Source organism: Microplitis demolitor, chromosome 4 (assembly GCF_026212275.2).
Source record: "Microplitis demolitor isolate Queensland-Clemson2020A chromosome 4, iyMicDemo2.1a, whole genome shotgun sequence".
In the NCBI taxonomy this organism is placed as follows: domain Eukaryota; kingdom Metazoa; phylum Arthropoda; class Insecta; order Hymenoptera; family Braconidae; genus Microplitis; species Microplitis demolitor.
In genome coordinates, this window is record NC_068548.1 from 8,044,211 (window position 1) to 8,058,059 (window position 13,849).

Genomic DNA, 13,849 nt, shown 5'->3' on the forward strand with positions numbered 1-13,849 from the left:
TTAGCATCTAATAAACGATTTGTTAATATTTAATAAACGATTTCTTTCCATTTAAAAAATGATTTATTAGTATTTAATAAATCACTTTTTAACATTTAATGAATCACTTTTTAATAATTAATAAATGAATATTTTATATTTAATATATTTTTTATTATTTGAACAAATTTTTTTTTTATATTTAAGAAATTATCTATTAACTTATTTATTAAAATTTAATTCATAAAATCACACAATTCAAGAATATATATCTATATATGTTTTTGCATGCAGCTACACACATTCATTAATATTTATATTTATAAACAAAAATAACTAAAACAACCATCGTATAAAATTTTCTGTTCTTTTAATTTCAAAATACAATTTCATAGTAATTAACACTATAACTAGAATAAACAAATTAAAATTTCTTATATTAAACTACGCTGAGAAATAACATAAAATCCGTTTGATAGTACATGTGTTTTTAATGGTTTTATATTTGATTAAAATTGAACTGAATAAAATTAACAAGGCTTCCATATTTTTATATTTATAATATGGATGACAATTTACAAAACACTTCTGATATAAATATTATTTAAGTATATGAGAGCTTCAGTTGTAGGTTACGTTTAACCAACAATGCAAGCTAGAACGGAGTAAAAAATATGACGTCGCAACGACACACACATATAGCTCTTTTAATACGTGTACACCACTACAGGCTCGTGTGTAGCCCTCTACCGACAAATTCGTCTAAGAAATATTTATTAAATATTAACAAGCCTTGTTTGGTGCTAACAAATATTTCTTTTATGTTAATAAGACTTTGTTAGCATTAAAAATATTTCTTAATAATAAAGAAGTTACTTATTTCATTATAATAAATATTGTTAATAATTACTAAATATTTGTTAAATCCAAAAAAGTCAGTTGAGAAAAATTTAATAAATCAATTTATTACTCCTAAACAAATCCTTCTATCAGTGTAACAAAATTAAATTTAGGTCGCGCGTGCTACCCCTCGCCTATGATTGGCGCCTATATAAACCGCCGCAAATCGGTCCTCAATGCCCATTTATTATCAAGCTTTTGATTACGTATAATCTCATTATTTGAAAATATTAAAATTTAATTTCTTTGTTCGAGTCCTTAATAATTAAATTCAGAATTTATACAATTTAAAGTGAATTATCCTAAATAAAAATAATTTCGATTTTTAATTCTTTCATTCGACATTACAAATAATTTAATTAATTAAATTATTTCTGTTGAATATTATTACTGTTTTAAATGTTATTTTTCATATTTAAATAAATTTAGTCATCCTAAAAGTGTATATTCAGACAGATTGTCAACTACCCAGTATAAGTAAACCCCTTTGCTCATTTTTACATCAACAATTCTCAACATTCAAGAACCATAACCAACTATCAAGCCACCTGACAACAATTTATTTCGAAGCGAATTTCAATCAACAACAATTTAATACGAATCGAATCTCAATCAACAATCTGGTCTCCAGCTCAGCCAAATCTTGTATCCTGACAATTTATTATATTGAATAAACCAACCGTAAGTTAAATTAATTGTTCATTTATCTAGTGATAAGACACATCCATTCATCTCGTACATCTCATTTTCGTATATTGACATACTCGACACTAAATAGCGAGGTCCCCGCTACCCGAGTAAATGGCTTAAGTGCTTTGACTCTGTCACGATATTTTAATATCGCGGCAGTCTCGCATCAGGTCGGTGAGCAACAGAGGGCAGCACACGCTGCTCACACGTCTCATCCGACACTGTATTATAATTGTTGTTTGTTCATTTATAAGATTTTATTTAATTATTATATTAATAATACTTAATTGATTTCTTAGGTGTGAATTGTGTTTAAATCAGGAGATTTTACTGATTAAGTTAAGCATATATTTGGATTTTGTAGCGCTGGGGAAAATAGTTGCGCATTTCATTTATGTGCTTATGATTGTTTTGAATTGGTTGGCGCATGCGCGTCAACGCAACAGTTGGCATCCGTAGATTTATTTATTATAAATAAATCTACTAGTTTTATGAATAAATCATTGGTTGATTTATCGGTGAATATTATTAAGAATTAATTAGGGAAAATACAATTGGTCATTTAGCGTCGGGAACTTGATAAACTACACGGCCACAGTTATGTAGTACGTTGGTGGTACTGTAAAGCAATAACATGCGACAGTTGTATATCTCTATTGGGTGAAGTGAGATATACGACAAAATGGCGTCGGCCTAGGTGCCGGCGTGAGATTCACGTGCTGCCATGGTCAGACGTGGGATAGTCTCTGTAAGAGTAGCGTGTGTGCTCTGTTACATTAAATTAATTATACATTTGTCGCCAATTGGTATTTCGTGTAAATAATATACACCCATTGGCATTAGTTGAGCATTTGTTAAATTGCATAAAGGAAAATACATTTACCGTATTAGCGTGCAACCAAGGGAGTTGAATAATACGTAAACTGTAAGTACTTTTTGGCTAATACATTGGCGTGTAATTTTGGTTCCCGAGTTGGTGATCATTTGTATATAGCATAAGAGTAAGAGAGACAGAGAATTCTGAGTATCAGTAACTGGTCATAAGCATATAGTGGAATGCGTGAATATTATACCCAGTGAACACAAATACAGTCAGTGAAATTATTCAATATTTGAGTATTATTTATGAATTATTATTGATTTGATTTATTAATTATTATTCAACGGAATATTGCTTACGAATTAGTATTATTTAGCGTATTGATTATTCCTAACTTGAATTATTAATTATTATTTATTTGAATATTGATTATGAATTATTATTACTTTGCGTATTAAGTATTATTAAATTGAGTTATTAATTATTGTTAATTTGAAGTATTATTATATTTATTTGTGAGTTGATTCATCAAATAATTATTTTATTATTTGCGTTCAAAACAGAATTATTTTGAAATACTGTAAATTCACCATTGGAATTTACTGGGAAGTTGTATTGGGAAATACTTCAAATTCTTATCCAAGATTATTTATCTATTATTTCCTAATTTACATTTGTTTATGTTCACGTGTGAGTGAGACTATTAATTATTAATAGCTATATGTTTTACAATACATTTATTGTTTATGCAATAGTATTATTATTTGAATTAAGTTTATATGCGCATACTATTACTATTATTTTTTTGTAAGTGATTTATTATTGTTTTTTGGACATTATGTATGTGAGTATGCGTTATATATTGACTGATTATTTTAAGTAATTGATGGATAATTAAAGCAAATGGTCATCAACCCGGTATTTATTTAATTTTATTATTTTAATTACTGCTATCTTTCTTGCTATCCTTTTTCCTAAATCTGAAATCGCTATCCTGTCATCTTATTTTATTTTCATTTTCATTTTCTCCGTTGTGTTATTTCGAGTTAATTTTGTTCGTGGGGCACACGAACTGGCGCCCAACTAGGTTTTCTAACCCAGCCTGAGCAGAGCAGCCAGTCCAGGGAGGTTCAAGACATCTCCAGGTGGGATATTTGGTTCTGGGTTTATTTTATTTTCAGTTTTCGACCAACGGAGAGCCATAACGGCTATTGAGCGCCAACTACACTCCGCCGTGGGACGCGCGAAATAGAAGAGAACGTTATAACTCAAAATTAAGGGACTGAATAACTTGTGTTCGTCATCCAGGACGTAACAAGGAAGCTATTCTGACTAAATTCAAGATGATGTCCGAGTGTATGTATGTATGTACGTACGTACGTATGTAAATATTCTGTAACTGTTGAACGGATGAACCGACTTTGATCTTCGAGGTGTCATTCGACGCGGCTTATTATTTACTATAAACACTGAAAATTTGAGCTGAATCGGTAGAGTACGTTCGGAGATATTTCAAAAATACAATGTTTTCAAAAATGTTTTTTTCAAGTAACTTTTAATTAGCTCAATGGATTGATTCCAAAATCTAATCAGCTCTGAAACTTTGTAGTCCACGTCGAATGCCACCTCAACCATCAAAATCGGTTTATTCGTCCAAGAGAAACCGTTAACGAAAGAATTAAAAAAAAAAAAATTTTTTAGTATTTCGGAAATTTCTCAAAAACCTCCCTTATTTCTCAGTTGTTGAACTCAATAAAACGCGTCGATTGACACCTTAAACGTCTCAATCGGTTCATTCGTTCGAGAAAAATCGTTGTCGAAAAAATGGTAAAAAACGTTATTTTTCGAAAACAAAGGCATACAAAAGTATTTTCGAGCTCGAAGAGCTCGAAAATGTATCCACAACAATTTTTGGAGCTCAAAATGGGCGGGAAGTTTTGGGGCTGGCCCACAGGGCCAACCGACAGACCGATTTTTTTATTTATAATTAATCAATAACAACAGAATTAATTAATGAACAATATCAACACAATATAAACAGTAATAAAAATTCAATAATATTAAATTGAACGTACAAAACCCAACTTCGAATAACTTGAGAACGGGAGGTAGTAAAAAATATAAAAATGGTGTTCTAGAATCTGTAGGGTGTTCCGTCGAAATCTAATTGAAAGTCAGAAGTTGAAAAAATTTCTTTCCTATTATTTTTGTGATTTAAGTAAAAAATCCAAAAATAAAATGCATTTTCTTTTGAATTAAAATGAAAGTGGAGAAAAAAAAATCACATTTGACAATTATAAGATGTTTTCCACGATTTTGGACAAAAAAAATTTTTTTTCGTTAGAACCACTCGTTTGATCAATTATTTATTTAAAAAACGAGTGGGCTACCTGAAAATGTTAAAAGTAAAAAAATTTTTTTTTTCATAAGGTACAAATTCTACCCCCATGCTACTCTGTAAACATGAATAAGTGAAATTGGTGAAAATTCACTAATTTTAAGTGCAAACCGAACCACTTTTTAAAATAAGTGTCAACTATTTATATAGTTGAGTGAACTAAAAAATATTTAACATAACTATTTAGAGATATTTATAATGACTATGTATTGGTGTTGTAATAACTTCAAAAAATAGTTGAAGCGCTATTTAACTGTCATTTTATAGTTAGATTTACTGGATTTTTCTCTGAGTGTGTGTGTTACTTTTAACATTCTTGAGTGTAACTTTTTCTACACAAACGACTTATGTTAAAATAAAATAAATAAGTGTAAATCGACCGTTTTACACGAGGCAAGTATCAATTTTGACGAATCCTTATTACTGTGTAGTTTAAACATTATTTTTTACCACTATACGTATAAGTTTTTTATTGGCTAATATAAATGAACGGAAAAATAATTAGACGATTCAACTTTGTATTACATTTAATTATCATTGAAGTTTTAACATGTTTTATATACATTTGTTAGCATAAAACTTATTTATGCAATAAAATATTGTATTTTGTATATTTTTATTTTGAATGCCTATCAATTAGTTTATAGATATTATATCTAAGAGTTTTGTTGAACAAAATGATATGTATGCGACGCGTCGTTTTATTTAAATTGAGAACGACGCAAAAGTATAGTTAATTATATATGTATACAATGAATATATACATTTATATTTTTATTTTTGCAATTTTACCCTTCGGATTGTTACTGTATGTTAAAAAAAAATCTCATCAAGTTTGAGCTCAAAAACTTAAGTTTAAAAGGTCAATTCAAGCTTGGCAGGAATTTTCGTTTCAGCATAAAAAACAATATTTTGCTTGATGAGCAACAAAAAAAATACTTTCACCGGAAATGACGCACCCTAACAAATATATATATATTTGTTAGGGTGCGTCATTTCGGAACAACATTTTTCTTTAAGTGCATGTGGAAAAAATCATAGTTCAACACAAAAAAAATTTGTGCGCAAGAAAAAAAATTCCATGTTGATTACAGACATAGCTCAATGAAAAATTCGATTTTCCCATTTAAATAACACGGGAAAAATTTTTTTTTTAGATTTAAGTACTTTTAAATCCTTAACAAATTGATGAATCGAATAGATTAATACATATTGTTGTAGGAAATTGGACGCTCTACAAAAAAGGTCTCTTATCATTTTCCGATAAATCCACCTGTTCAAAAGTTATTGAAGCTCGAAGTAAAGTTAGAGATATTTTTTACTTTTTCGGTGAAACTATCAAATTCATCACAAAATTTTATAAAGTCTTTTTTGTTGACAATTTTGTTCTCTACAAATTTTTGGAATTCCGCATTGTTTTCTATCTTTATAGGAAGAAACATTAGCCCCAAGCTTGGCCGAGGCTTGGCACAAGACTTATCAACTCTGGGGAAAGCTTAAAATCCAAGCTTCGCCCAAATCTGTCTAAGCATCGAAATGATAACACCGAGCCAAGCTTGAGTGACAACGCTGTGCCAAGACTACATCTAAGTATTGGACCAATATCGAGGGCCAGTATTGTGCTACGACTGTTGCTAAATAAACACCTATGCTTATTAAAAATAAATTAAAAAAAAAATATTGGTAGACATGTGCATGATGGTAAGATATGGAAATAAATTTGTACACGGAGAAATCAGGTGGATCGATGAAACTAATTTTTTTTTGCATTTGCTGGGTCTGGAACCTGGTCCTTCAAGGCTGGTAGGCAAGCGTCTTATCCACTAGGCTGCTACGCTATTCACAGAAGCCAGACGTTTTTAGGTACCATTTGTTATTTCGATTGGTAAACCAAGGCTTGTCAATTAAATTTCTGTTGAATCTTGGCCCAAGACTAACAGGCCAAGACTTGTCACTTGAGTATTGGCTGAATCTCGGCCTAAGGCTGGCAAACGGAGATTTGACAGTTAAATGTCTGTTGGATATCGGCCCACGACTGGCAAACCAAGGCTTGTCAATTAAATTTCTGTTGAATTTTGGCCCAAAACTGGCAAGCCAAGACTTGTCACTTGAGTATTGGCTGAATCTTGGCTTAAGGCTGGCGAACCAAGGCTCGTCACTTGAACGTTGGTCGGATCCCGGACCAACCTTGGAAGGCCGAGCCTCGGTAGCCCAGTATTGTGCCAAGGCCGGCCCCGTTGTCAATATTTTTTTTCCTACAAGAGTAGTTGTTTCCATTTTAATGTCGAGCTCTTGAAATCGATCAGAACCACTTTTTTAAGAGCTTGAAATTAAAATGAAACTAACAAGAAAACAATGCGGAATTTAAAAAAACTTGACTCATAATAATTTTTAGAAAATAAAATTGTCAACAAAAAAGACCTTATAAGATTTTGTGATAAATCTGATTGTTTCACCGGAAAAGTAAAAAGATCTACAACTTTACTTCGAGCTCTAATAACTTTTGAACAGATGGATTTATCAAAAAACGATATGAGACCTTTTTTATAGAGCGTTCAATTTCCGACAAAAACATGTATTAGTCTATTCGATCTATTGATTTGTTAAAGATTTAACAATACTTAAAGCTAAAAAAAAAATTTCCCGTGTTATTTAAATGGAAAATTTTTCAATGAGCTGGGTCTGTAGTCGACATAGAATTTTTTTTCTTGCGCTAAAACTTTTTTTTTGTGTTGAACTATGATTTTTGCCACGTGCACTTAAAAAAAAAATGTTGTTCCGAAATGACGCACCCTCACATGAATATATATATATATATATATATATATATATATATATATATATATATATATATATATTGGGAAAGGTGAAAGATAACATAGTGTTACTAACTGTGATATTCCTATCTGGTTTTATAAAGCGTTTGAAGTGATTCACTGATTTATAACTGATTGTTTTAGAAATCAGTAAATTACTTCGAATATTAATTAAAAACAGATAAAGTGTAATATTTTCACTGTGCTTCACTTTCCCCCACATAATTGTTTCTGAAAAATTTCATTCAAATAATTAACGTGCGTTGATGTTAGTGCGTATTTTTTCTTATAAACTTTTTATATCTTCATTTTTATTGTTATTATAACAATTTTTTTTTTTTTTAAATACTTTTTTACTCAACATTAAATATTTTTTTTTTTTATAATAAGTTTATCTCTTTAATAATAAATATTGTGTCGTTTATAAGGAATATGGGTATTACTTTCATTGTTCACTTTCTTAATTTTCCTGATTACGAAAAATGATTTGGAATGATTAAAAACAATTTGAAATGATTTAAAACAATTTGAATCGACTAATATATAGATATACACTTAACATCGAGCAAATCATTTTTCTTAATCAGGGTTTTATTAAAATTATAAATGTTTCATTAAAAAACGAAATTGATAAAAAATAAGGGAAATTGCAAAAAAAAAAAAACATTTAATCTGATTTTTTTCTTAAATTATATGTCAATAGATGAAATTACTATAATTGCTTCGATCTGAATGATAAATTTAAACTCGTTACTGAGCGTTATTTTAATAAATTTAAACATACAATGCTATATTTACGTTTTCAAATAACTTTCTATAAACTCTTTGGGTGCAAATTAAAAAATTCGTCAAATGAAAAAATTACTAGAAAAATTAAATGTTTTATATTTTATATAATGTTTTATGAAGTTAGTGGTAATTTTGGTTTTTAATTATACTTTTATCCATTTTTTTACTAATTTTCTCTTAATTTATTCAAGCACTTGGCCTCAATTTAAAAAGTAAGTCAACAACGCTCTCGTCAGCTAAAGTTGAAGTATCTCCTACATTACGATCACCAATTGCAATTTTCCTAAGTATTCTTCGCATTATTTTTCCTGAGCGTGTTTTAGGTAGACCTGGAGCATGTTGAATAACATCCGGTTGTGCAAATGGTCCAATCCGTTCTCTTACTGCATATTCAAATAATTATGATTATTATAAAATTATTAATTAATAATTTTGTTTCTTGTTAGCCTTACTTTTTTTTTTAAGTTCGTCTTGCAATTGTTTATCAAAGTTTTTTCCCTCATTAGTTGTAATAAAACAGTATAGACATTGCCCTTTTATTGGGTGAGGCTTACTGACAACTGCCGCTTCAGCAACTGCTGTATGTTCAGCTAAAACACTTTCTACTTCAGCTGTTGACATGAGGTGTCCGGAAACGTTAAGCATGTCATCAATTCGACCAGTAACCCAAAAATAACCATCAGCATCACGTCTTGCCCCTAAAAAAATTTTCGCAAATTAAAAGCTTTCACTTTTTTTGAAATAAAAAAAATTAATGAGTAAATACAAAAATTGATATTTAATAAAATATTAAGATATTAGTAATGGCATAACTTTAGAATGAAGTAAGTTTGTAATTTATAGCCTTCAAAGTGACAACTTTTTTTTAAGAATTCTTGTTTTCATTGTCATATTAAAAATTTTAATTTACTAAAATGCCTATCGAAAAAGTTAAAGCGCGACAAATTTTTGATTCACGAGGTGAGCCTACTTTAGAAGTCGACTTAATTACGGATATTGGACTCTTTAGATCTTCAGTACCATGTACTCCATCAAATTCAAACGATGCTTTAGATCTTCGTGGTAATAATGCAATAATTTTTAATGGACCTTCAGTTTTGAATGCAGTTAAAAATATTAATAAGATAATAGCTCCAGAGTTAATAAAAAGTCGATTTGAAGTTTGTCAACAACGAGAAATTGATTTACTTATGATAAAGCTGGATGGTTCAAAAAATAAATCGAAGCTCGGGGCAAACGCTATTCTAGGAGTGTCAATGGCTTGTTGTAAAGCAGGTGCCATTAAGGGCGGTATTCCTTTATATAGATATATAAGTCGATTAGCAGATACTCAACCAATCATTCCAGTCCCTATGTTTAATATTATCAATGGTGGAAAGTTAGCAGGAAATCCTCTGATTTGTCAAGAATTTATGATTATGCCAACAGGTTTGATTACTTTGTAATGAAAAAAAAAAAAAAAAAAAAAAAATGAACATAAAGTTTGTGTATTAAAGCTATAAAACTTTTTAATTATTATCAGGTGCTGAATCTTTTAAAGAAGCTATGAAAATGGGTGTAGAAGTATTTAAAATACTTGAAAAAATGATTGCTGAATCTGAAGAATTAAAACTTCCTTTAACTGTTGGCGACGAGGGAGGTTTTTCTCCGCAAATTGAAGAGGATACAGAAGCTTTAAGTATGATTGTAGAAGCTATTAAAGCTGCTGGTTATGAAGGAAAAGTAAAAATTGCCATAGATATGTCAGCAAGCTCTTTTTGCAAGGATGGTATCTTTTTTTCCTAAATTTTGTTATATATAACTAAATTACAATATTCAAAGAGATTATAATGATGTATTATTCTTATTGCATTTATTAAAGGACAATATGATCTTCAGTTCAAGACAGAAGATACAGATCCTGATGATTATATAGAGGCTGAAGCATTAAAAAATCGATACCTCGAAATTTTAACAGATTTTCCACAGTTGGTATCAATTAAGGATCCATTTGATCAAGACGATTGGGATAGTTGGCCAATGTTATCAGACCAACCGATTCAAATAGTAGCGGATGATTTGACCGCAATGAATTTAGAAAGGATTGAAGAAGCCACGGAACGAGGAGCAGGAAATTGTTTAACGATAAGATTGCCTCAAGTCGGAACAGTTACTGAAGCTATTGATTGTTTTAAAATGGCACGATCAAGTGGTTGGTCAGCAATTGTAAGTGCAGGTTATGGTGAAACTGAAGATTGTTTCGTAGCGGATTTTGTCGTTGGATTATCAGCAGGACAATTTAAAGCTGGTGCGATTTGTAGAGGAGAGAGAATTTCAAAATATAATCAAATTTTGAGGATTGAAGAAGAACTCGGTCAAGGAGCTAAGTATGCAGGAGAGATGTTCAAGAACCCATTATCATTAATAAGTCATTCAGAAAATCATCAGAAAGATGAAACAAAAAAAAAAAAAAGAAAGAAAACATATTAAAATTGTATTTAGATTATTTTGCAGATATAATTACCATCTCCTGTACAGTAGAAACCATTAAATTTATCAAAATATGTAGTCTCAAAGCGTTCGTGATTTCCATAAAGTGATCTCATCATACCTGGCCAAGGCTGTCGGAAGACTAAATATCCTTCACCTTCACCTTCTATTATTTTACCATCGTCATTTAAAAGTTCTGGGAGTACACCAAAAAATGGAAATGTCTGTAAAATGTAAGTGATTATAAATAAATTTATAATAAAAAATATATTTTGTGAATATCAGAGTTATACGAACTGCTGATCCAGGTTTCATTGGCGTAGCTCCCGGAAGTGGTGTTATGACATGTCCTCCAGTTTCTGTTTGCCAAAATGTATCTGCAATACTACACTTACCGTGACCAATTAAATTGTAAAACCACAACCAAGCCTCAGAATTAATTGGTTCTCCAACTGACCCAAGAACCTAAAGAAATAAATTTAAATTGCGATTGTAAATTTTTCTCAAATTTGACAAATAAATTAAAATTGTTTACGCAGTATAACTATACCTTAAGGGACCTAAGATTATATTTTTTTACTAAATCATCTCCAAATTTCATTAGACTTCTGATGGCTGTCGGTGCTGTGTAAAATTGTGAAACTTGATATTTTTCTATCACTGACCAGTATCTATCGTTATGTGGGTAAAATGGTGTCCCTTCAAACTAAAAAAATAGTATAAAGCTAAAATATTTGTGAAATTATAATTAAAAAAAATTTATTAAATTATTTACCAATACTGAAGTTGCAGTATTAGCTAATGGGCCGTACACTACATATGTATGGCCCGTAATCCAACCAATATCCGCAGTACACCAATAAATATCATTTGGTTTATAATCAAAAACGTATTTAAATGTTGTGGCAGCGTAAATTAAGTAACCAGCGGTGGTGTGAAGAACGCCTTTTGGTTTCCCAGTTGAGCCACTTAACAAATTTTATATTGCAATAATTAATATTAACTATAATGAACTAATATATTTTATAATTACTATATGAAGATGGATCTTGGTATACCTAGTGTAAAGAATGAAAAGAGGATCTTCAGCTGCAACCCAAACTGGATAACAACTTGCTTCGGCATCTTCCATTTCTTCGTGCCACCAACAATCGCGGTCGTCATCCCAAGAAAGATCCATTTCATTGCTCTTTCCATTAGTAGTGCCGTTGTTAATATTTTTTGTTTTCTCTAGAATTAATGAGTTATCGAATTTTAATAAAAATATTATGAGAAACGGTTGACAATCGATTTACGTACCGTAAATCGAAATTCGTTTCGAAAGCGAAAAGTTGCATTCTCACCCCCGTCTGATGTGTTTCCTGGAGGACTGGTCACACGCCGTAGATGTGATACAACAATACAAGATTCCACCTTATGCTCATGAGATTTAACTTTAGCCATTGCTTGATCACAAATTGATTTTAGGTTCAAAAATTTTGGACCACGCCAAACACCATCCGCCGTTAATAAAACCTTGGCTTTAGAATCCAACACTCTTTCAGCTAACGAATCCGATGAGTAACCAGCAAACTAAAATAAAAATAATAATATTCGTTATTATATATACTTCATGACATAGAATTCTTCATTGTTTTTATTTTAATATAAACTTTAGAACTTACAATAACACTATGGACGGCGCCAATTCTAGTACAGGCAAGCATTGCAATTGGCAATTCTAAAATCATTGGCATATAAATTGCTACTCGATCACCTTTTTGAACACCTTTAGATTTGAGGACGTTGGCGAATTTACAAGTTTCTTCAAGCAATTTTCGGTAAGTCAATCGTGAATAATCTTCAATATCGTTACCTTCCCTGAAATTTAGTTTAAAAAAAAACATTCTAATTTTTATTTTTATATTATGATAAAGATATGAAAAGAAAATTTTCATTAATTTTCAATAATATCTTCTACTAGCATAGAAAACAAAATTACCAAATATGTAATAAATATTGTCAGAATTGAATCAATTTTTTATTGTTAACTTTATAGAATATTGAAAAATTTTAACGTCGAAAAGCCGTTAAATACACTTATGCCATAAATTAAAGGAACAGAAAAATTTTAGAAATTTTTCAGTGATTTTTGTAAGACTATAACTTTGTGAAAAATAATCGTATTGGAAAATAAAATAAGGCATTTCGTAGCTTGAACTCTCTAGTTGTGACGCATTTTTACCAAATTTTTTTTATACCTTCAGCAATTGCGCAAACATGTTTATGGGCTAAAAAAAAAATATTCAGCTAAACTAATGCATGGGTCGGTTAGCAAATTTAATCAGCTTTGATTTGCATTTTTTTTTTTGAGATTCGTACAATAACTTGTCGTTGAGATATCAGCCTTCAAACGAAAAATGATCCTGTTGGGCTTCATCACCGATATTTCAGGTACTAATGAGCGCACAGTAAATTGAAGGGTGTCGTTAAAAACTTAAATAAATTCTCTACAAGAGCTTCTCATCATTTTTTGAAAAAAAAATTTTTTTTATTTTTAACATTCATTAGAAGAAAATACAAAAAAGTAACTTTTTTTTGGTTTTTTAGTAAATCAACCGCTACTCTGCAAATATCGATGAAAAAAATAATGTTGCCAGGGAATTTTTTAACTTAATGTCCCTCCAATAACCCTGCAAATTTTTTAATTGATCCATCGAGCCGTTTTTCGGGGTGGATTGATCAAAGTTTTGCAAAACAATTAAAGGAACAAAACTTGTTCCTTTAATAGTGTAATCATAAGCAAAATGAAAAAGTATTTTTTTTTCGACTTTTCTCAAATTTTTGCATTCGTAACTCGTCAAATGCAAGAAAAAGACAAAAAAAAATTCAAACAAAAGAACAAGTTGCAATTTTTTTTGCAAGTTGCAAAAAAAAAAAATCGAAAAAAAATTTAAAAAAAAAAATTCCAACTTGTTCTTTTGTTTGAAATTTTTTTTTGTCTTTTTC

The 13,849-nt window shown here is 30.1% G+C and overlaps 3 protein-coding genes across 11 annotated transcripts in view; 2 read left to right on the plus strand and 1 right to left on the minus strand.

The window, feature by feature from the left end:
- Nucleotides 1-287: 287 nt before the first annotated feature.
- Nucleotides 288-13,849, plus strand: part of LOC103572914 (probable G-protein coupled receptor B0563.6) — a 138,546-nt gene continuing 124,984 nt past the window's right edge. For 5 of the 8 annotated variants that reach the window (XM_053737875.1, XM_053737874.1, XM_053737877.1 and 2 more), the window contains exon 1: nt 289-1,560. The gene's annotated coding sequence lies outside the window, so the exon portion shown is untranslated. Of the gene's footprint in view, nt 2,495-13,849 lie in introns of all 8 variants that reach the window. The other 3 variants (XM_053737880.1, XM_053737876.1, XR_008403477.1) reach the window with 3 other exon arrangements.
- LOC103569411 (acetyl-coenzyme A synthetase) overlaps nt 2,488-13,849 on the minus strand; it is a 59,220-nt gene continuing 47,858 nt past the window's right edge. For both annotated transcript variants that reach the window (XM_053737872.1, XM_053737873.1), the window contains 9 exons: nt 12,526-12,721; nt 12,205-12,433; nt 11,920-12,091; nt 11,637-11,829; nt 11,412-11,567; nt 11,159-11,326; nt 10,896-11,085; nt 8,845-9,090; nt 2,488-8,775 (listed from right to left, as the gene is read on the minus strand). In XM_053737872.1, the coding sequence (XP_053593847.1) occupies nt 8,579-8,775; nt 8,845-9,090; nt 10,896-11,085; nt 11,159-11,326; nt 11,412-11,567; nt 11,637-11,829; nt 11,920-12,091; nt 12,205-12,433; nt 12,526-12,721 (1,747 nt within the window). In that variant the 3' untranslated portion in view covers nt 2,488-8,578. The remainder of the gene's footprint in view (nt 8,776-8,844; nt 9,091-10,895; nt 11,086-11,158; nt 11,327-11,411; nt 11,568-11,636; nt 11,830-11,919; nt 12,092-12,204; nt 12,434-12,525; nt 12,722-13,849) is intronic.
- LOC103569410 (enolase) lies at nt 9,001-10,939 on the plus strand. Its single transcript, XM_008546694.3, has 3 exons — nt 9,001-9,820; nt 9,915-10,160; nt 10,254-10,939. The coding sequence occupies exons 1-3, from the start codon at nt 9,307-9,309 to the stop codon at nt 10,859-10,861; spliced, it is 1,368 nt and encodes a 455-aa protein (XP_008544916.1). The 5' UTR covers nt 9,001-9,306; the 3' UTR covers nt 10,862-10,939.